General features: G+C 40.5%; 1 protein-coding gene and 1 long non-coding RNA gene across 5 annotated transcripts in view; one reads left to right on the forward strand and one right to left on the reverse strand.

Moving 5' to 3' along the window:
- LOC137458152 (uncharacterized) overlaps positions 1-2669 on the forward strand; it is an 81596-nt gene extending 78927 nt beyond the window's left edge. For 2 of the 3 annotated variants that reach the window (XR_010991580.1, XR_010991581.1), the window contains exons 5-6: positions 143-1322; positions 1682-2669. This is a non-coding gene — a long non-coding RNA (uncharacterized lncRNA). The remainder of the gene's footprint in view (positions 1-142; positions 1323-1681) is intronic. The other variant, XR_010991582.1, reaches the window with a different exon arrangement.
- MTX2 (metaxin 2) overlaps positions 1-22589 on the reverse strand; it is a 37356-nt gene that overhangs the window by 1201 nt on the left and 13566 nt on the right. Inside the window, exons 2-9 of one of the 2 annotated variants that reach the window (XM_068169837.1) lie at positions 21517-21564; positions 20514-20560; positions 7200-7272; positions 4177-4253; positions 3380-3472; positions 2643-2681; positions 2153-2278; positions 875-951 (exon numbers count right to left, since the gene is read on the reverse strand). In XM_068169837.1, coding sequence (XP_068025938.1) covers positions 875-951; positions 2153-2278; positions 2643-2681; positions 3380-3472; positions 4177-4253; positions 7200-7272; positions 20514-20560; positions 21517-21564 — 580 coding nt within the window. Of the gene's footprint in view, positions 1-874; positions 952-2152; positions 2279-2642; positions 2682-3379; positions 3473-4176; positions 4254-7199; positions 7273-20513; positions 20561-20622; positions 20699-21516; positions 21565-22589 lie in introns of those variants that run through there. The other variant, XM_068169838.1, reaches the window with a different exon arrangement.

Below are 22589 nucleotides of genomic sequence, written 5' to 3' on the forward strand. Positions count from 1 at the left end.
TAAGCAGCATGAGGGTTTTATAACTGATCAACTTTTTGCCTTTCTATTTGTGGATCACTAAGAACTCTCCAGTGGAGATGTGGACCCTTGTATAACTCATAGTTGTCAACAACAAGCTGGTTTTCTTATTTACCTCCTACAGACTCACAGAAGTCACAGGTTGACAAACACTGGACTATGAACACATACTTTATTAGCAGTATTTCAGACAGCTGAAAAGCTTAAAGGATGAAAAAAAAGCTTAAAAGGAGGAAAGAAAAAAAAGGTGACAAGAAGGTGTTTTGCAGCTGGAAGAAACTGGTGAAAGCAAGAGGATATCCCATGAAGGTCAGGTTGTTCCTTTTTTCTCCCCTAGCAACGTGAATCTTAGTTTTCACTTTGCAACTCATCCTTTGTTAAAACAAAGCTAGCTTCTCACCCAGCTCTCAACTCACAGGCACCCTCATGCTAGTTCAGAACTGCCCCTGGTGTTGAAGTTAAGATGAGCTGTCCTGGTGAGGACAGTGTGATATGCATTCACTTCCCTGTACCTACTAGAGAATGTTACCCAAGAAATACAAGTAAAGCTTTAAGTATATCATTTTTAAGAAGGAACTAACTGCATAAAGTTGTACATTTGTAGCCTGCTTAAGTTGTGGTAGACTGTGTAGAAAAGGCAAGCAGGAATAAAACTAAATCATAAGCAGAAAAAAATACATAAACTTACAGACATACTACTTTTAAAACCTTTAATTATTTATTTCTGAAATGTCCTGTTTCTCTTCCAGTCACTCATTTGTTATTTCCACAACTAATCATGCAGCATGAAACCAGAACTTTTCCATACATCTCTCTCACATTCCTGGATGTAGCATTTCAGTAAGGAGTAACTTACTGCTTATTGAAGAAATATGGTTGTGTTCCTAATCTCTGGGAGAGAGCATTACAACACTGGTCAACATCTTCAAGCACCTATCAAAAACACACAAGAGACAGAAGATCCATAATGTCAGGAAATACCAACACTGAAAAAAACAACTTTCTTATTCTAGTTGTGCTGATGGTGGGAACAAGGAGCAGACGATGTTGGAAGCTGTTAAAAGTCAGTCAAACCTACTCAGTAGGCAGGTTGCTAAGTCTTACTTCATCAAACATTTTATAGAAGGCTATTCTCATAAAGTGCTTCCCATAACATTTATAACTTAGTTTCACGAGAGGTACTAACTTATACCTCAAAACTCCATTGCTTTTTTTTTAGGACCTCTGACGAGGGAAGCTGCAATCCTGCAAAGCCTAACAACCTATTTTCAGGACTACAGCCTACATCACTAGAGCTATACAAGGTAAAACATCCTTCCTCCCACCCCATGAGGCTGCACTTAATTTTCATAGATTCATAGGATGGTTTGGGTTAGAAGAGACCTTAAAAGATCATCTGGTTTCAAACCTGCCTTCCACAGAGAGAGGCACCTGCCCCTAGACCAGGTTGCTCAAGGCCTCATCCTCTGTGGTTTTGAACATCTCCAAGGAAGAGGCATCAATGACTTCCCTGGGCAACCTGTTCCAGTGTCTCACCACCTTTACTGTAAAGAATTTATTCCTAATACTTAGTCTAAATCTACCTTCCTAAAGCTTCAATCCATTCCCTCTTGTCTTATCACTACAATCCTTTGTAAAACATCCATTCATGGTTTTCTTGTAGGCCCTTTTCAGGTACTGGAAAGTTGCTATAAAGTCTCCTCAGAACCTTCTTTTCTCCAGGCCAAACAGCCCCAAGTCACACAGCCTGTCTGTGTAAATGGCCCTCCTCTGGACCTGCCCCAGCAGTTTGATGCCCTTCTGCCAGGGGCACCAGAACTGGACACAGTACTACAGGTGGAGTCTCACAAGAGCAGAGTAGAGGGGCAGAATCACCTCCCTCATCCTGCCGGTCACACTTCTTTTGATGCAGCCCAGGACAAGGTTGGCCTTCTGGGCTACAAGTGAAGATTGCCAGCTCATGTTCAGTTTTTCATCAACTGACATCCCCAAGTGACTCCAGATAATGTTTTAAGTACAGAATATACAATTTTTCCAAAATCTGTTTCAAGAAAGTGTTATTCTCCAGAGCCTTTAAAAATAAATAAATAAAATAAACCAGGGTAACTAAATAAGCTTCACTATTCATACTGACCTGTTCAAGTGTCTTTCCAGCCCATCCAATGGCTTTCATCTTTCGCCTTACCTCCCACTGCTTCTGATAGGACAAAATGCGGTTCAGAGGCCAGGGGTAAGGGGAGCCATACCTCGGGTGAGTAATCTTTGTTTACACACAGAAAGACACTGTGTTACCACATAGGAAAATACAGATACCTCTGCACACAAGTAGCTAATGTGCAAGTATTTCTATCAGTATTTCAGTTTGTGCAGTGTGCATGATTTGCAGCACAGCCACTGAAAACTGCCACTTCAGAGGCACCAAACCCATACCCCTTCTGCAGTCAGCCACCACCAGTAATGATGCAGCTTCCTAAAACGTACAGGCAAGTGAAATTACAGTGAAAAGACTGCATCATTAATGGTATAAAACCCAATGTTTCATTTATGAGTAGGGACTTGCAATTGCAAGCAGAAGTGTTTTCTCATTAAATTTTAATTAAAATAAATGCTGCAGAACCACTCACCTCCTCTACTGTAACATCATCACACCACTGGAGATAGAGCTGGGAACAGAAAGAACACTTACTAAAACTTCCTAATAAAGGAGAATACAGAGACAATTATTTCTCCCTAGTAGACGTTTCTATATTCCTTCTGTTAAGGCTTCTGAATGTAGAAAAGAAATTAGAACTGTAAGGCAAAAGCCCAGGTGCTGGTCCTTACTTCCACCAGTACCAGGACCAAGCCAAGACCAAAGGCCTGCTCCCACTGCCCATGCTGCACACAACTCAGGGCACAGGTTACCAACCCTCAGCTCCTCGGCACCTGCACCTTGCCAGCGTTTCCATCATGGTTCTCATGCTGAGCTGTGTCATGTTAACCAGCCACCAACACAAACTTCAGGGATCCCAGCCTCCCACCAGGCATGTAAGCACATACACTGTAGGTGAAAACAGGGTGCCTGGCCAGCCATGGGTTGAGCTAAGATTCCAGGAACCACTGGCATTTTACATTCCATTATTTCTACAGCAACATGACACACTTCAGTTAAGTGAGGGGAATCATACATAGGCTTTTGCCTACAGGACTATTTCAGCAAGCAGTCCGTAGGGTACAGAAAATTTATTCCTGCCTCCTTTCACCTGAAATTTCACAATCTAATCTAAGAACAAGCAGTATGTCCAATACAGGGAAAAATCGTAAAGCTTTCTTGCCTATAGTCACTTATGTAAACATGTGGAGTTACTGTGACTTGCTGTACCTCTGCTGTCAAGAGCATATTATTGACTAATTCCATGTAGGCTTTCATCTCAGCTTTTTGGACTTCATCCAACCCATCACTGAGAGAATGGCCCTAATGGGAAAAAAAAGACACACATGTAAGAAAGAATATTGGAATACTCAGCAATTCCTGACCCAAGGACCTCTAAGTCAATGAGGTTTGGCTCAGATCCTGATCTCTTACATCATTCTGTAACAAATTACATAAGCAATTTTTACATACAGTACCCTTTAGAATTAAATCATGGTAATGTAACATAGCTGATCTACAAGAAATGTAGACTATTATCAGTTGTAGATGAACATAGTTTCAGCACACAGCCTCTTGGTTAGTGTATCTCTACAACAAAAGAGAGACACAAATTACATCTGTCATACAGCTTTTTCACTAGGCAGTTGATAAGTGTTTTTTAAATATAAGGGGGTGTAGCAAAGGCAAATTTGAACAGTATGTGATGCTTCAGGGTTTAAACCAGTCAGTTATTTAAGAGCTCTGAGGCCCACAGACAGGGCACACAGGAAAGTAGTCCCAAAAACTGGAAGTGGTATGCAGCTATCCTACATAGAATGTACTCCCAGAATTTGAGTCAGTGACAAAGAAAAACATCTCCGCTTCAACAAACTCCCATTCCAGGATATCTTCCACTTAAAACGGCACTAGATTTCTACACGGTTCTAACAAATTAAGTGACATTCCAGAGGAGCACACCAAATCAGCACAATGTTAAAGAAGATTAACATGCTGTTCACTAACTGATGAAAGCAATGTACTATTACCTTAGCTTTTACAAACTGGACTATGGGACCAAGTTCAGATACTACTTGATTTCCCACGTGAATAAAGGGCACTTTGCCTGTAAAACAAGCAGCATACTTTAGTAAGGCAGTTTTATACCTGTAAAACATCATTTACAATTTCAAAGCAATTCAATATTGCAGGTACAGCTGAACATCAGTGGATTTGGTTTTTTTCAAATGAGAGCAGATAAAGCTCTAGCATACATAGTTCACCCAGCAAATGTTTGTAATAATAAACATCTTCCTCCTGATCTTCCACCTCCAGAACCTCTTCCACATGCAGCACTTGCAGCTGTGTATTTCAACACTATTGAGGGAGATCTATAGACTTGTATTTTATTAATGGATTTTGCTTTTCTGGAAAGACTTCAGTGTTTCTCTGAAGTACAGCTGGGAAATCCCAGGAAAGCAGACACAGCCCTTGGCTAGTTTTACAACACAACACGTTCCCACCCTTACTTCTAACCCACTGGCAGGGAAAAGGCTGCTGAAACAACAATGGGAGATGTGGCACTGTGCCCAGGAAAGCACACAGAGGGAAGTGCAAATGCACACTCAGCAAGGCAGGATTTCAACTCTCCCTCCTCTGGTCCTTCAGATTTCCAACAAATGGGCCAGCCAGTTCCTGCTGGCTGCCCTCGTCTTCACTCTCCAGCTCCGAGCTGGCATTTTCAAGCCTGTGTGGCCCTGGGGTCAAGGAAGAAGTCCTCATTATGAGATGCACAGCTTCACAATCTCTAGGTATTGGGAGGAAGAAGGAGCTTCTTCATCATGAAAGCAAAATGGGGTTAAAACTTAATATTAGAAAGGCTCAACACTCAATCTATGAGGCTGAGCCCGGAGGGTCTGGCATGGAGCAGGGCTATAAACAGCTAGTTCTCAAAAGAAGACCGGGAAATAATTGTGTCACTGGTAGAACTTGTCAGGGTACAATGAGCTCTACTCTACCACATTCCCTGCTTGGTAACTTTTCTTACACACAGAACCAAGACAAATCTTTAAGGCAGGCAGAGATAAAAAAGGAAGTACTGTTACAGTAAGCCATGAAGCATGAGAGAAGTTGTTTTATGTCTATCCCTTTTCTCAGTTCTCAGCATGTGAAGCTGAGAGCTCCTTCTCCAGATTTCTCATCCTGCAAATCTCCATCCAGGTGCAACTGATAAACATTAACCTTGTATTTAAGACAAAATCTTTCAGGATTATTCACATGGCTGAAATAATTCATAAAATGCAGGTAAAATGCTAGATGAGGTCTCTTCCAATCAGACATATTCTGTAATTCTGTGAATTAATGAAAACATCCTCAAGCCTAAAGGCAGTAAATAAGTCTACCCAGTGCAGTGGGGCACAACACCCTTTTACCTTCCTGCTTCTTACTGTGGGCAATTTCTGCTCTCAACAGACAGCCCAAAGACAAAGACCAGTACCTGCCTGACTCCAAATATGTTATTAGCAACACATTCACTCTTCTCACTGAAACACTAAAAACCCACTGTTGGCCTGGCTCAAATACTGCTCATAATAACAGCAGATTCAGTCATGGCTTTTATCATGACTCACTTCTCACTGGCTCAATCAGCCTTAGGGTAATAAATGAAGTGCATCACACCAACAAAGGCATCATCTGCATCCACACACAGCATGTTGTGGAAGAAAGCACAAATTGCTCAGTGCTGCAGAATTCAGTGGTTTCAGTCATACTTCACAGACCAAGACAATAATTTGGTAACATGTTTTGACTTCCTCAGAAGGGGTTTCATCATTACAACTAGGAGGTAAATAACCTTCCCCCCAGAACGCTGTAAGACAGAGGGTGGTGGGGAGGGAAAAGAAAAAAATAAAACCTTGTCTGAATTATCATTAAAGAACAAATATAAAGACAGGAAATGGGGCAAGTGAATAAAAATAATGACTTCAAGAATAAGGGCAAAATTTTACAGCTGCAGCAGTGTCATTTTCCCTCTTGTGCTCCTTGTTTTCAACAGAAGGAAATGTTCAGACAAAAATTACAACCTCAGATGCCATTAGGCATGGACACAGGGTGTGAGTAGCAGAGAAGTGAGAGCATGCAGCTATCCCTAGTCCTACTCCTGCACATGCAAAATTCTCCTCCATGCAGGGAACATGCTCCTCTGTGCATAGATTCCACATTTCAAAACTACCTTTATTTACTAATAAATAATTCACATGCTTCCAAATTTTGTCATCTTTTCTCTGCTGCCAAGCAAATGTGTTTTGTTTTTTTTAAAACAGTGTAATTGCACTGCTTTAACCAAAATATTCATAGGAGCAGCAGACCCCATACAGCTGGCAGACATGTACTGACAGGCACTTCCATGTGGCAGTCATCAGTCAGAGCCAGGTACTCAGTAAGTAAGTACCTCCTCATACAACAAAAATGTGGGAGAGTGTGAGGACTGCCAGACTGAGTGCCATCCACTCAGCAATTCTCTGATTTTTAGGCAACCTTCTGAAGCTGTCCTCTGGACATTTTTAGATAGTCTCATGGATCAAAGGAAGATTTTAAATCACCAGTCACCCTGCACAGTGACAATGCACTCTTTGGTCTTCTATATCATCATCCTGGCAATCATCTCCCAGACAAGCTAAGAAAATAATCTCTCTCCAGTGTTGCCACACTCCAGCAATGGAAAAAACCATAACAACATTCACTGGAATATTCCCTGGATGCAGAATAAAGCAAGTCAGCTTCAAGACACAACCACTGAGAGGCCTTTGTGAGAGGGCTACCCATCAGGCCCCTGAAGTGTCAGAGTGCTTTCCATAGGTACTGCGTTCACAGGCACGGTTATGCACTGTGCCGATGTTATTTTGCATTTGACCATTTTAATTGTTTGCAGAGGAGAGACTAGGTTGGAGAGGAGGAGGGAAGGCAACCCACACACAGCAGCACTGACCGACTTATCAGCAAGACAAGGCATAGTTGCCATGGTATCAAAATGGAGGTATAACGTAGTAATCTAAATGAAGGCCACACTTACCAGATGGGGACATGTACTCGGCATTGGCCCTGCAAACCACCCGGATTGGCAGATTGCACATTTGCAAAAAGGCCTGGAAACAAAGAGTTGCATTTAAAATGCATTAATACACCAGTGACAAACAAACGTGTTTTTCTCAGCACATCTGACTATGCTCTAGCTAGCTCCCAGCACACATTTATGAAGTACAGCTCCTTATATACTGCTTTCAGGAATAAAGAAGACTGGGTAAAAGAAACAAAGAAGAGTTTGTTCAATTTCCTTACATAGCTGTTTATTATCCAGTCATTGACTGGAATTCTTTTAATTAAGTTTCATCTATTTTTACTCCTTTTCTCCAAGACAGGCAAAGATGCAGTATCTGGCAAACCAATTAGTGCTGCAGCTGTACAAAATTAAGTGACATTTTGTCCCTCTTGAAAAACATAGTACTTACTTCTGGCCAAAGCTAGCTAACCACATTGTGTAACATGACAAACACATATAGCACCTCCCCACATCATTTACCATAGCTGCCAGAAGTTTTACGCTATGATACTGTCAGAGCACAAGTCTGCTTTGGGAGGAAGTATGCATTGTCTTTAATTTATGTGAATCATGGAGAGCATAAGTGATTGATTTAATGTTTCTTTTTATCTGTAACCTCAGACTCAAAGCATTCTCAGTAGGATACTGATTTTTGTCAGCACCTGCCATCACTACATTGAAATACCTAAACATCAGGAAAAACAGTTGCCATTTGGACAGAATTAAGCAAATAAGGAACCTCTTAATCTCTAGAGTCTCTCACAACTCAGATAAGTCCTATCATTTATTTTGGTTTTGCAATTAGGTCACAATTCTGGATTCCATAATTATACCTATTTTACCACAGCGGCTTGAGGCAAAAAAGCCTACACCACAAAGGCTACCACCATGAGGGAAAAAGCTGTTGAAAACAGCACTTTTACATAAGCCTCCTCCTAGCTCTTCAGATTGCAGGATCTAGCAGTAAACTGCACTCTCACAGCTTTAGATGCTCAGATCCTAATCACAGACAACAAAGTAACCTAAACATTAACCTTGAGATTGCTCCACTGAACATAATGAGACCATAAGGTATGAACTAATACTGGCATAGGCCCTGTTCCTAACTTTGTGGCTTTCCAACCAAATTTGCAATCTGCACAGTACATTATAACATCTGGCTCCTGCAAGTTTAGATGACCTAACTCAAATCCAATTTAAAGCAAGGAACTATGGTCACAAGCTGCCACGCAAAGCATTGATTACAGCTGACAAAAGCCTACCTCAGAGCTTTGGGGGCTCTGCAAAATCCATGAGTTTCTACATCTTTTGGTTTCCTTGGTCTAACTCTGACTTAAAAGCACTGCTTGGAAGCCAACTACTGTAAGCAGACATGCAGACAGAGACATAAATAAAGAAATGGTACTAGTCATGGTCAGCATAAGCCAAATACTGCAGATCCTGCACTATTTAGCAACAGTGTTCTATAGAGAGGCTCATCTCCACTAGAAATTCTATTACTGATGAAGAGGTGCAAAGAAAACACAAGACACTGGCCCCATTTGACATCACCCCATTTTCTAAGTCTATGCATCCATCAGAGTTCACCAAAAATCAAGGGGTTTGCTGTTTGCTGCAATCCCTCAACCCTATGCAAACAGTAAGAATACCCAAAGAATTAATTCTTAAACAGGAATTTAAAGAATTGGTCTGTCTTGGTGTTAGATCTCTTCCTTCATCTGCTGGCTCTGCAGGATCTAGCAGTGACCAGGCTGATCCAGCTACTGCTATACGTATCATGTCTTCTGCCTAATCTGGGGCGAGAATGTAGAGACTGGGGTTTAGATTACATACACGTTGCTATGCCATTGCTGGTCACTATCTAAACCACCAAAAACACATACTCTACATCATCTCAACAGTTTTCTGCTGCAGTGGAACCTGATTGCATGAGACAACAGCTCTGAAGATTTTCACCTTTGGATGGCAGAAGTGCAAGGGAGCTTCTACCATTCCACTTAATCCTTAGCTGTTGGATTCAGTCTCAAGAGTATGTGAAGTTTCATTTGCGCCAGGCTAACCAAATGATTTTATTTTTTTACTTCAGTAAGGCACTAAATTAACTCTGCAATTCTACATTAACCTAGAGATTATTTTTTTTAACTGCCATGTACTATTCTCATTCTAAGTTCAGAAGAAGTCTGAACTGCACTGGTGTTAAGGCAACACCTGAATAACTGGAAAGCCTGTGAGTACAGAGACATTTAAGCAAAAGGAGGTGAATCACTCAACTGGTTTTACTTTTTCAGATCAGCGTGTCAAAAATGAGACACTTGGGCACAGAACACTTAGGTTACATGAGCTGCTTCAGCAAATTGCCTACTGTACATCATACTGTACATTGGCTCCTACACCATATGTTTCTACCAAAATCAGAGTTTGTGGCTACGAAAAACAGTCTTCAGTATAGAGGCTAAACTATAAACAAAATCTTTTCATTGTAAAGAGTTCAGCTATGTTTCCATCACAAATCTATTTCTGACCTTTCTCCACTATATCCACAGACCAAGGAATATCAACCTTAATTATATTTGGCAGGGAAATTCTACCTCAGACTTTGTCCTGGTGCAAAGGGGATTGAGAATACATTGCCATTTGGGCATCTCAGAAATGCTGACATGCTGAGTCCCTCTGCCTTTTTTGCACTTTGTAGAGAAAAGAGGCGCCTGTTCTAGAATTGAGCTCAAATGTGGGAACAGTTATTAACTAAATAATATTTGCTGCTCTGGGGTCAGAGTGGCTGGAGAGCAGCCAGGCAGAGAGGGACCTGGGGGTGCTGGTTGATGGTAGGATGAACATGAGCCTGCAGTGTGCCCAGGTGGCCAGGAGGGCCAATGGCATCCTGGCCTGCATTAAGAACAGTGTGGCCAGCAGGAGCAGGGAGGTCATTCTGTCCCTGTACACTGCACTGGTTAGGCCACACCTCGAGTACTGTGTCCAGTTCTGGGCCCCTCAGTTTAGGAAGGATGTTGACTTGCTGGAACGAGTCCAGAGAAGGGCAACGAAGTTGGTGAGGGGCTTGGAGCACAAGCCCTATGAGGAGAGACTGAGGGAGCTGGGGCTGCTTAGCCTGGAGAGGAGGAGACTCAGGGGTGACCTTATTGCTCTCTACAACTACTTGAAGGGGGGTTGTAAACAGGCAGAGGTTGGTCTCTTCTCCCAGGCAGCCAGCACCAGAACAAGAGGACACAGTCTCAGGCTGTGCCAGGGGAAGTTCAGGCTGGAGGTCAGGAGGAAGTTTTACACAGAGAGAGTGATTGCCCATTGGAATGGAGTGCCCGGGGAGGTGGTGGAGTCGCCGTCACTGGAGGTGTTCAGGAGGAGACTTGACAGGGTGCTTGGTTACATGGGTTAGTTGATTAGGTGGTGTTGGATGATAGGTTGGACGCGATGATCTTGAAGGTCTCTTCCAACCTGGTTTATTCTATGTAATTCTATGTAAAGCACAGACTCTAGTAAGCTTAGAAATAAATCAGTCTACTCTCAGTGAGGTTAAAAAAATTAACTAACAAAACCAAAAATAAACCTAAAGTAATCACCAAGTCGTAAACTTGAGAAAACTTCCCTGAAATAGTCATTTTAAGTTCTGGTGAACTTTTCATAGACTGGAGACTGGGACTGAGCTCAACAAATAGAAGAGTGATTCAAGATTAAAACAGGGCAAATCAATCTGGTTCAAAGTGTTCCTGCAAGGTTCAGAAACACTGACCACTGGAGGTGCCTCTCAAGCAACCTTATGAGGCCTGTCCCAGAAACCTCCTTAGGTATCAAGTGCCAACACCTACTCCACTTCAACCTTTCTCTATATTTAGGACTGGGTTTAAGATGAATGAGAAATATTAATAAAATACCAAAAAAAAAAAAAGAGAGAGAGAGAAAGAGAACAGATCAGTGAAAAGTTTGAAGACAAAAATCATTTCATGCCATACAATAAATCTAAAATAAAATTAAAAAATAATGGAAGAAAGAAAAACCCACATTTTTTTAAAAGACAGCAGCACTGGGAACTGAGAGACCAGTGTGTTGTGCCACAATTTGTACCCAAAGCATGACCTACTCAACCTTAAGTGCTCCTTAAATATTGTTCTGCAGGAAAGATGAAGGAAAGCTCCACGATGTCAGAGAAGTTTAATCTTTACTGGATCTACACTGCTGAACTAATCATTACCTAGAAATCATTTTTTGATTCAGCCTAACTAATGACCCACTGGATAGCTTTCAAGATGACTGAAAAACCACATATCAGCTGATTAACAGAGACAGTATTATCCCAAACTACGAGGGCTGAGCCTAAGAAACAAGCTTTACAATTTGCATTGCTATAAGAGTACTTACATTCTTTCACTGACAGGCTTTGGAAATCATTAGCATTAACAACACAGGTGGTTTTGACTTCACCAGCATAGTGAATAGATTCCCTGTTTAGGGAAATTATGGTTTCTTTTAGGAAAAGATATGAACAAGGATCATGACCATTGCATTCTTATCAATATCCACTGTCAGAAAACATCTTTTATTTTCCTGATGCATTCAAACATATAAATTACATTTCAGACAATAACTGATGTCAGAGAGTACGTGGCATGAACTATTACCAAAAAAGTTGATCAAGATCAAAACAGGTACAGATCAAAGTAACCCTGGAGAGAGAATAAAGGGTAAAGTCTTTAACACTTTAACACTTGAGTCCAGTGATCAAGGGAGGATTCATTCCCTTTTTTGACCACTCATGCAGAATGTCAAGAACCAGCACATTTGGTGTGCAGATGGTATCAGAACACCACAGCTTCCAACTCTGTTTATTCCAGCTCAAAGCATCTCATTTCCCTTTGGATACATCACATATACAAGCAAAGCTTTGCTTTTCTTGCAAGAGAAACCATCAACAAATGGGAGTAAGCTCAGCTCTACTGAGTGCTTTTGGAGTGAAGGACAACAGACTGAAGGCTGAAACCACCCCAGTGTACTTCTGCTGAGATCTATTAAGACATCAACATCCCTTCAAAAGACACCGGCATCAAAAGCTGAGTAATCTGAAAGATCAAGGGCCCAGGCTTATTCTAGTACATCAGAGATTATTGTGAACATCATAAATTTGGCTGATCAACCTAAAAAAAGACTGAAAGGGGCCAACTGAATGTCAAGTGACACATAAGGTTAATCAAGCTCTTGTGAAAATTCACCTAAAAATGGTAAGCAAGATAGTGACAGCAAAACTAGAAACAAGCCACTTAAGAGAGCACAGCCTGTCGTACCTCACCAATATGCTTGTAATTCCAAAGAACAGCATTAAGTTTCCTGCTTTTTCCTCCTCCAGAGGAAAAAAAAAAATTGAAAAAATAGTAATTGCTAGTACAAGTTGGATCTCCTCCAGCACCCAGAAGTCTCATGCAGTAATACTACAGCAGCTGCAGTTCTTTAGTTAAGAAAATGATCATTAGCTCTGATGTCTGTTGGTATATGTTATTTCATCTACAGTCTTCCAGCCCAAAGTAATTGTGAAGATGTTCACAACTCACTGAAACAAACTCTAACCAGGGAAGGGAGAACTGAATTCCTGCTGCAAGAATAAACTTATTCTTTTATGCTTAACACCTCTCCAAAGAGTTAAGTATTTGGATCAATTCGTACAAAGAAGGGATTGACATGCTTATTTCCCCTTGTTACAGAAGATCAACAGATAACTGCCCAATATACTTTACACAAATAAAGGAAACTCCATTCAAGCACAAACATATAAAATTCACTATAACTGAAGAACATCAAACCGAAACTCTCACGCTTTTAAAAGGAATGAGCAATTTCATGGCTCATACAGGTTAATGCAGCATAAAACAAGGGTAATGAAATCTCAGATTGGGAAGAACCATGCTTATTCCCCTGGCATCAGCAGGAGTGCCTCCTTCATCCCACTGTCTCACTGACTATTTGCATTTCTGTCATTTCAAAAGCAAGGGCCTGATTTCTTGTGCAGTACCAGTATTGGTCAATGACTAAAGCAGATGCCTGGAAAACTGTCCCATTTAGCAACCAACTATAATGTCTGCTAAAACATTTCTCTGTTATTTCTGGAACAAAGTGTGTCCTTTCTTTGCATAAGGTTATGTGAGGAACAGATAAAGACATTCTTTAAAAACTGGCTTAGTAGGGCCTGTCAGCTTCTTTCCCACACATGCTTGCTGCCTCTCTTCCCTGCAGGCAAAGTGTCCCCTCACCCTCTTACAGCCCTTCTGCCTGTACCAGCACCTGCAGGGAAAGAGAGAAATGTGAACAGTATCTTTTTAACAACACTACCTCTCTTCTTCCAGACTGAGAACACCAAGTCTACTGCCTCTGTGCACCTTGCTTTTACTGGGAGACCGTGCTGTAGACAGGGAACTGGTGAGTTGCTCCAAGTCCAGAAGGATAAACAGAGGAAGGAAAAAAGGTGCCCATGGATGAATTGTGTCCACCCTTCTCTGCCCTGCCAATATCCACTGTTATAGACTAGGGAAGAAAGAGCATGGGAATGAGGACAACAAATTGAGGGAAAAGCATGGAGAAACCTCTTGGAGCCTTTCCTGCACTACTACATAGTTCTGTGATCCACACAGGATTATAGTTTGCATTGAACTACCTTCTCCCAGAGAGCAGCATAGAATCATAGAATAGAATCATAGAATCAATAAGGTTGGAAAAGACCTCAAAGATCATCAAGTCCAATCTGTCACCCAAGACCTCATGACTACTAAACCATGGCATCCAGGGATGGTGACTCCACCACCTCCTCAGGCAGCACGTTCCAACAGCTAACAACTCTCTCTGTGAGGAACTTTCTCCTAACCTCAAGCCTACACTTCCCCTGGCACAGCTTGAGACTGTATCTTCTTGTTCTTGTGCTGATTGCCTGGGAGAAGAGACTAACCCTCTCCTGGCTACAACCTCCCTTTAGGTACTTGTAAACAGCAATAAGGTCTCCCTTGAGCCTCCTCTTCTCCAGGCTAAACAACTCCAGCTCCCTCAGCCTCTCCTCACAGGGCTTGTGCTCAAGGCCTCTCACCAGCCTCATTGCCCTTCTCTGGACACATTCAAATGTTTCAATGTCCTTCTTAAAGTGAGGGGCCCAGAACTGGACACAGGACTCAAGATGTGGTGTAGCCAGTGCTGAGTACAGGGGCACAATGACTTCCCTGCTCCTGATGGCCACACTATTCTTGATGCAGGCCAGGATGCCATTGGCCTTCTTGGCCACCTGGGCACACTGCTGGCTCACATTCAGCCAGCTGTCAGCCAGTACCCCCAGTTCCCTTTCTGTTTGGCTCCTCTTCAGCCACTCCAAGCCCAGCCTGTAGTACTGCATGGGGTGGTTGTGACCAAAGTGCAGAACCTGGCACTTGGTACTTGTTAAATGCCATCCTGTTGGACTCTGCCCATCTGTCCAGCCTATCAAGGTCCCTCTGGAGAGCCCTTCTACCCTCTAACAGATCAACACCTGCATGAGCCGCTCTGTTTTCAAAGTCAGCACAGAACAAGCCAGTTCGTATCTTTGCTGCAAGACAAGTATCAGCAGCTATGTTAAAAGGGCTGGTAGGAAGCTTTGAGGTGACACTTGTTACAAAATTAATCAACACTCTTAAGCCTATCATTCATTCCAATCATAGCAGGTGACACCTCCTGCCAGAATTACGGAGTACATTTACAACAGCATCACTTAAAGGGCACATCTTAAGGCTTGTTGTTTTTCCTTATAGTCTGCCCAACTTCAAATTTAAAATGTAGATAGTGTGCTGGGTTTCAATTATATAAAAAGAATAATCACAGCAATCACCTTTGTGCTGTTTTAGCACAGCTCAAAAGCCCAGAAACCACAGCCAGCCGTGGAATAACTCACTCCACCCTCCCCTTCCTTCTCTTCTCACATGGCTGACATCCTCATCTCCATTGCTGCTGCTGCCCTTGAAACAATGCAAGAAAAAGACTCTGTTGTGTCCTCCTATGATGATGAAGATAGAAAATGACTGCATGAAATACAATGGGAAGGAATAAGACAAGGGAGGGAGTAGTTTTACAATTATTCCTACAGCTAAGTGTTTTAGATGCCACTGCTACTGCTCTCCTTTGCTGTTTGCCCTCCCCAGCTAAAGAAGGGCTGGTTGGACACAGTCAGCTGGAAACAACACACATCAGAGTATCACGTTGTCAGAGCTCTATTATCATGCTCTGCAGTCTCCCTCTTTTTCTACAATCTCCTCTCAGAATAGTACATATGAGTAAACATATACTCATTAAAAATGAGTTACAACTCGATGTAAATCATATCCAGATCGGAGTTTCTAAGATCAGAGGCAAGAACAAAATTACTTAGGCCAAGACTCAAATAGTTCACAACTTAAGTCGCCACATGAGGAACACTACTTTCAGATGGCACACTGCAGGATTCATTTGAAGAAGACAGATTCATGATTAGTTTTTAATGAAGAACAAGCCATTCCAAACCATCTTGTTCACCAGTACTTCTAAAAGCACTCACACAATAATGTTGCAGAGAAAGAGTGAAAGGCATTTTCTGTTTTCATTTTTACATTATTTCATGAGCATACAAAGGACAATCTGTGATGACAGCTAAAGAGTTATTCTCTACTTTATTGCAAGAACACATTTTAAAATTAAAACCCAGGAACAGATCTACAGAATAATTCCATTTTCATATCAAACAGCTGCAGATCCTGTAACTGAAATAGTGTGTGTAAGGTTATAAATGAAAACTGTTCAGTATCATTCTTTGAGTGACAGATTAAATTCCTAATTCCGTTATGGTAATGGCCACATTTGTAGTTTAACATAAATTAAGAGCTTAATTATATTTGTGACTATTTTAAACAAAATTACAAATTCCTTTGTACCTGAGAACCTAATTTATAGCAAAGCCACGTTCATTCTTCAAAACAATCTATTTTACACTGCAGCACAACACTGCTCTAATGGTATAATGCAATTCTTGTTGTAGAAAACAGAGAGAGTAGATTCACTGGTAGCACAGAGGTTTTGAAGATAAATGAAGGTGTTATTCATTCAGGGGTAATTTCATCATAGAACTATATGAAAGACGTTTCATTCACAAACAGTACCTGTATAGCTTGGGATTTAAGCATGTCTTTAGCTGCAATGCAACACTGCTAGATTGATCGTGTCGATACTGCATTTCTCATCATGAGGAATTCCAGCTTTTATTCTCTTTAAAAAAAAGAGCCTGTCAGATTTTCATTTCAGTACTAAGCCTTTGTTCAAGCCTCAGCAACAAGTCTGAATTTCTGCTAATGTTTTATCTAGAGAAAAACCAAACCCCAATCCATACACACACACAAAAAAAGAAAACCCAACACTATAAATCTGTCAAGGGCAATTAATCATGCATGATTTACACATTTATTTGATTACTTGTTGAAGTAAATAAGCAGTTGGTCTGTGTAACACAATTTTCAATTGCCCAAACATCCTTCTGTCATTCAGGACTAAGAACAGACGATTCTAAATGCACTTTCCTGGAATATATTAAGACCATTTACAAGGACATCAATTGCACAAGCAATTAATACATATCTTAACATAATGAGCTGTAGGCTCTGTAACCTCAGGATGGATAAGACAATTTCTAAAATCCTCAACAATTTAGACAGCCGTTTAAGCAAGATTCTGAGACTACCTACATAAAGATTTCAGAAGGACCTGTAACAACAGAAGCAGTCTCAACATCCACATTCCTCCTCCCAACAAGTTGGAACAGTAGCTACCATTAGAGGCAGGAGGAGCACAGCTGTATTAACCCCCTCCCTCCTAGTCAGCCACGCTACACCCAGGCACCAAACAAAGAGGCTTTACCTCCACTGGGCATCAAGATGCTCCGTGCTTCAGACTAAAACATACTCGTCCATGGTAATTCAGGTTTAATCCATTTAAAACTTCATTTTCCCCTCCATAAAGTTGTGGAGTTGTTTTGTTATTGAAATACAGTGGTGTATTCCCTTCTGAGCTTTGGTGGCTTTTTTTACTATGATAAGGCTGATAAGCAGGAATGCTATATAATATAAGCTGTACGATAAATAAACCAATAATGGTTCTAACCATGAGTCATGTTACCAGGAGGTGCATGAGTCTGCATTAACTTCAATGGAAAGAGGGCTGAACATCTCACAAGAACAGAGCCTTCATTGTATGCACAACTTTTTTTTTTAAATAATCATTACTGATTAGTATTTTCTCTTGATTTTAATTCATTTGCAATGAAAATAATACTTCATTCAACATCAAGATTTTGCAGCCTCAGCTCAGACGGGCTTCACTTTCAACAGGGCGGTATAATGCACTACTTCAAGTTAACAAACAAGGGGCAGAAGGACTCACGTACCAGAAAAAATGCCCTAGCATTGAAGTTATGTTGCACTTTCAACAAAGAATCTGAACCCAGTGAAAGACAAAGGAATTGCCAATTGAGTCTGTTTCCAAGAAAAATTAGTAAAGAAGGAACAACAAAAAAGAACTCTAGAGTCAGCAGAGACATTCCACAAGGTGAGGGATTTTTTTTTAATTAGGTCTGTTGAGTTTTTACTATTGAAGGTACCATCACAGTTACTTAACAATTCCCAGAACACTCTGTCCTCCCCCTCTCTTACCTGACATGTAGTCAGGAATCCAGATTTCACTGCACGAGAAGTCGTAAGTCCACTCATTATGAGGGCAAGGCTCAACCAACTTCCCATGTTGAGTCTGCCGCCCTCGATACTCATTAAATCAAACAGAAGGCCTGCAACATACTGTTACACCTACACTTAGAATAGCTTGCTCTGCTGTCTGCTTGATCTGCTCTTTTGACAAGTTATATGAAATGCCATCTACATTACAGGATCATCAATTTCCAGTCAGTTTTTATTCTAATTACTGACTATGGCATTGGATAGTATTATTTTATATGTAGCTATCTGTATATATGTCCTCCAAGAGCTATCCTAGAGCAGCAGTATGAAAAGATGCTGCAACATTTTATGAAAGATCTGAAGGACCAGGCACACTCAGAGTTTCTGGTATACAATGTTCCTTAAAGCTTTGATAGCAGTTGACTGCACATGCTCAGAAGGACTCAAAATTCTGATGTGCTGTTCAACAAGACATGAACGAGCTATGCATCTGTTCTGGTAATATTCATGTGTCCCAAAGCAGTTAACAGGGGTAAAAGGAATGAGAATAGTGTGGGAATAAGTCAGGTACAAGCTCCTATTTCTCACAGAATCACAGAATGTTAAGGGTTGGAAGAGACCTCTAGACATTATCGAGTCTAACCCCCCTGCCACCAAGGGCAAGCCACACAGGAACGCATCCAGGTGGGTTTTCAAAGTCTCTAGAGGAGGAGACTCAACAACCTCTCTGGGCAGCCTATTCCAGGTATTTCTTCTACTATCCCCCATTCCCATTTCTTCATCAGGAAAAGAACACATATATACCCTCCTCCCCCCCCAAAAAAAACCACCAAACAAAACAAAACAAAACAAAAAACCCAAACCACTACACCAACAAACCACACACATACCACCCAGCAAAAATATACTCAGTAAAAAGATAAACAGACTCTCATCAGAACATAAATTCAAAACAAAAGATCTCAGCAATTTGTTAATGCAAAACACATCAATATATTTTAAGCTTTCTTTATTACTAAGCTAATAATACATAACTACAGATCCTAATATCATTTCAAAATGGATCAAAAACACCAAGGATAGCTATTCTTTTGCAGTGGCAACCATGTTACACAGATTCTTCAAAATAGATATAACTCCCCAATATAAAATTGTTCTATAAAGTTTAAGATCAGATATCTACCAGAACCATATTTATAGTCATGGCTACTATCAGCTGTCCAGCTACAGAATATTGAAGAAAAACAAGCATTTTTAATATATTATAGTTAATCTATCATCTAAGTGACATGCATAGGATAACAATGGAATGGAAACAGTAAAACAAAATGATGCATTAGAAAAGGAAATTTTAGGGTTATGCTCTCTCTTTAATGTTTTAAATACAACTCACACCTACAGGTATTGTTAGATGGTAAGAAAATTCACGAGAACTGCCAAAAAAACCACAGCTGCTGGAGTAAAAAGGAACACTGAGATCAAGTGGGCAACAAAAACACTTATTTGTATTACTGTGAGGCACGATACAAAACATCAAACAAACAAACACTGCCCCATTTGTTTGGCGTATCAAACATGACTCCTCTTTCCAGCAAAGAATAAAGGAATCTTCTTCCTGTAGCAAAATTTACTCTTAGAGGTATTTCCAATATTGCCAGACAGAGAGAGAAAAAAGTTAAAAGATCCTGGAAGTAACTACCATGATCCTAACCTTTTTACCAGTAACGTCAGTTACAGACTCCAAGAGTTCCACGTTGGCTAAAGGAGGTGTGACCCATTTGGATAGGCCCCAAAGACTGCTTGCCCTAGCTGCTCAGAGCTAGACCACATACCAAAAGCAAGAAGCGGGGGAACAGTCCAAGTCCGTACTACGCAAAGCAGCAGCAAAGTTGCTTTGATGAACAGGAACCACATAGACACCCCACTCACCACCACCCCTGACAGCAAGGCCTTCTCTGCTAATGGGGAAAACATCCCCCTCAGATTCAGGATTATGAACCTAACAGGTTCAGAGTATAATCAAACTTTAAAGTCACATACTGCTTTTAAGTCGGTTAGAGATGCAAGTCCATCAATTATGGACTATTTCTAAAAACCACACTGGATCTCAGCTCTGTAGGTATGACAAAGTTAAGAAAGCCTATCAGATATGTAGAGATTTGATTCCCACAGCACCAAGCAAATACACCTCAAGTTTGGGGCAGTATTAGTGTTGAGAATTCAATAACCAGCAAACATCATGCAAGATAGGATACAAAGAAGCATACCAAGTGACAAAAGATGGGAACCATGCACAGTCCCCAGAGTAGATTGACAAACAGATACAGTACCAACATAGACCAATATAAATATGAGCACAAGCAGAGGCACTTTACACAGAAGTCTGAAAATCCTCCTGTCCTTTAGGCTCCGGCACTTCAATACAAATGTAAAGCACATCAGATGCACGAAATAAGGCATTGATTTTGACAGAAATAATTCTTAAATTAGTCATTTAGGTAAACACTTCAGCTAGATTAAAAAAAAAAATAAACAAAACTAAATCAACATCTTTAGCTTAGAAAAGATGACATTTTACCTGAACAGCAAGGGAAGATGCATTATCAGAAAGCAAAATTTGTTCCTCTGTTGAAAGAATAAAACAAAAAAAAACACAATTACAAAAAACTGCCCATTTAGCTACTGACCTGTAACTGTAAGCCACTCTGGGTTGCATTTCTTATGCATAAAACAAAGGAATCCATACATAATTTTTATATCTGGACCAGAAAACCTGTGATACAAATATTTAAAAAAGAAAAAAAAAAAAAGAGAATACCAGGTTGTCCTCCAAATGTAATTGCATTTATCATACATTACTACCAACGTGTAATAAAATAAACACTCAAAACCAAATGCTCCAGTTTTATGCCAATTACTCCTCTTCTAATCAAAGTTAAATAAAACCACATCTTCATAACTCCTCTAGCTAAAAAGTAAAAGCATTCAGAAACCTATAAAAGCAGCTTGCAGTTAATATTGCACACTGTGTCTAGGTCTGTCACACAAAAGAAAGATGACAAGTTCACTGCAATAAAAATTCCATGCTTAGAAGACTAGGGCTGCTACCTATTAGTCTTCATTACTTTGCAGTCTTCTGACAACTGTAGCAGGCTGCTGAGCCCCAAATGGGGGCCATAATGTGATCTGATGATATATGAAGAGCTGCTAAAGGGAGCCTGAACCATCCTAGCCTATACATTTTAACAGTTCCTTTTTACTGAGAGCCCACTTTACCACAAGTCTTCAAAAATCTGCTGCCTCAGCTATTGGTGCAGTAAATCTGCCAACTGTGCCTGCAACCACATAATTTTACACTGCCTGCAGCAGCCAATATAATGAGTCAATAATAAACCAAGGACCTTATAGGCCATGAATAGCTGGTTTATATTGGCAGATGCGAGTGTAGCTAAAACCTCTGACCAGACAAACACAAAAAGGACTCTTGACAATTTCTATGCTCCCTTGCAGTTAATTATTTTAGTGCATTTTTAACATGTCTTCTAAAAATAATTATTTATTGCAGACAACAGTGTACTCACCCTTCAGTTGCTGATACAATGCAGCATTTTCAGGCCAAGGCTCTGCAGCTGTGGAAAGAAGCAGAATTAGTTAAGCAAGCCAAACAACAATGGGCTTGCAGATGCTAACTGAACACAAATATTACCCAGAGCAAGAACTCTAACTGCAAAAAGGTTGATGCCCTAAAAATGTCCCACCACCACTCTCTTCTCCTGTTTACAGAGGGACAACACAGAACAGAAAATGAAGCCCCAAAACGTAATGTTGCAAGCAAAGCTAAAATTCAAGCTATGTAACAGAATGGCCTTGTCCTCAATGGTCCTATATTAATATCCACAAAGCCAGGTGCTCAGACACACCAGAAACCCACCCACCAGGATGACTGGGATTGCCTGTTGCTTTAAATGATGTATTGGTCATATCCTAAAATGGGAATGTCAATATGCATTAAAAAACCTCTGCATGATTATTTGTTTGAAACAGATGAACAGTTGTTTTTTAAAGTAAAATAAAAAGCAAGAAAATAAAAGACAATCATATGTTCTGTTTGAGAACTGTTGCATTTAATCAATCACACACCACTTGAATTTATGGGAAGGCAAAAATAATAATCAGTACTGATTTACTGCTCATGGGCTCATTGAGATAAGCAGGTCATCACATTCTTTTGTATCTGTTACATTCCTTGTTGATGTCTGATTAAAAATCTGATTTTAAATAACTATGTGTGGTTCAAACAGACATATGCCACTGGCTTCAGTAAGGTTATTCTTTGCATCTTTATCCTTAAAACTCAAAGGGGAAAAAAAAAAAAATACAATTTTCTGACTATCACTCTTCTTGGATACTTGGATTAACTGTTATGGAAGTCACACAGAACCATAAAGCTTCTAACAGTGTACAGAGTTGTGCAGAGATCACTGCCTCTAACATTGAGGCACAGAGCCTATCAAAGCAATACTAGTATGGGCATGAGAAAGCAACTAATCTCATTTAAGTGTCATGAAAAAATGTTTTACATTTTATTGCAGCAGTTATTTGGTTTTACACCCCTCCATTAAAGTTTTGCCCTGGAGTAAAAATTCTTGATGTT

Source organism: Melanerpes formicivorus, unplaced genomic scaffold (assembly GCF_026170545.1).
Source record: "Melanerpes formicivorus ecotype bairdi unplaced genomic scaffold, bMelFor1.0.p_v2 SCAF_226, whole genome shotgun sequence".
Lineage (NCBI taxonomy): Eukaryota > Metazoa > Chordata > Aves > Piciformes > Picidae > Melanerpes > Melanerpes formicivorus.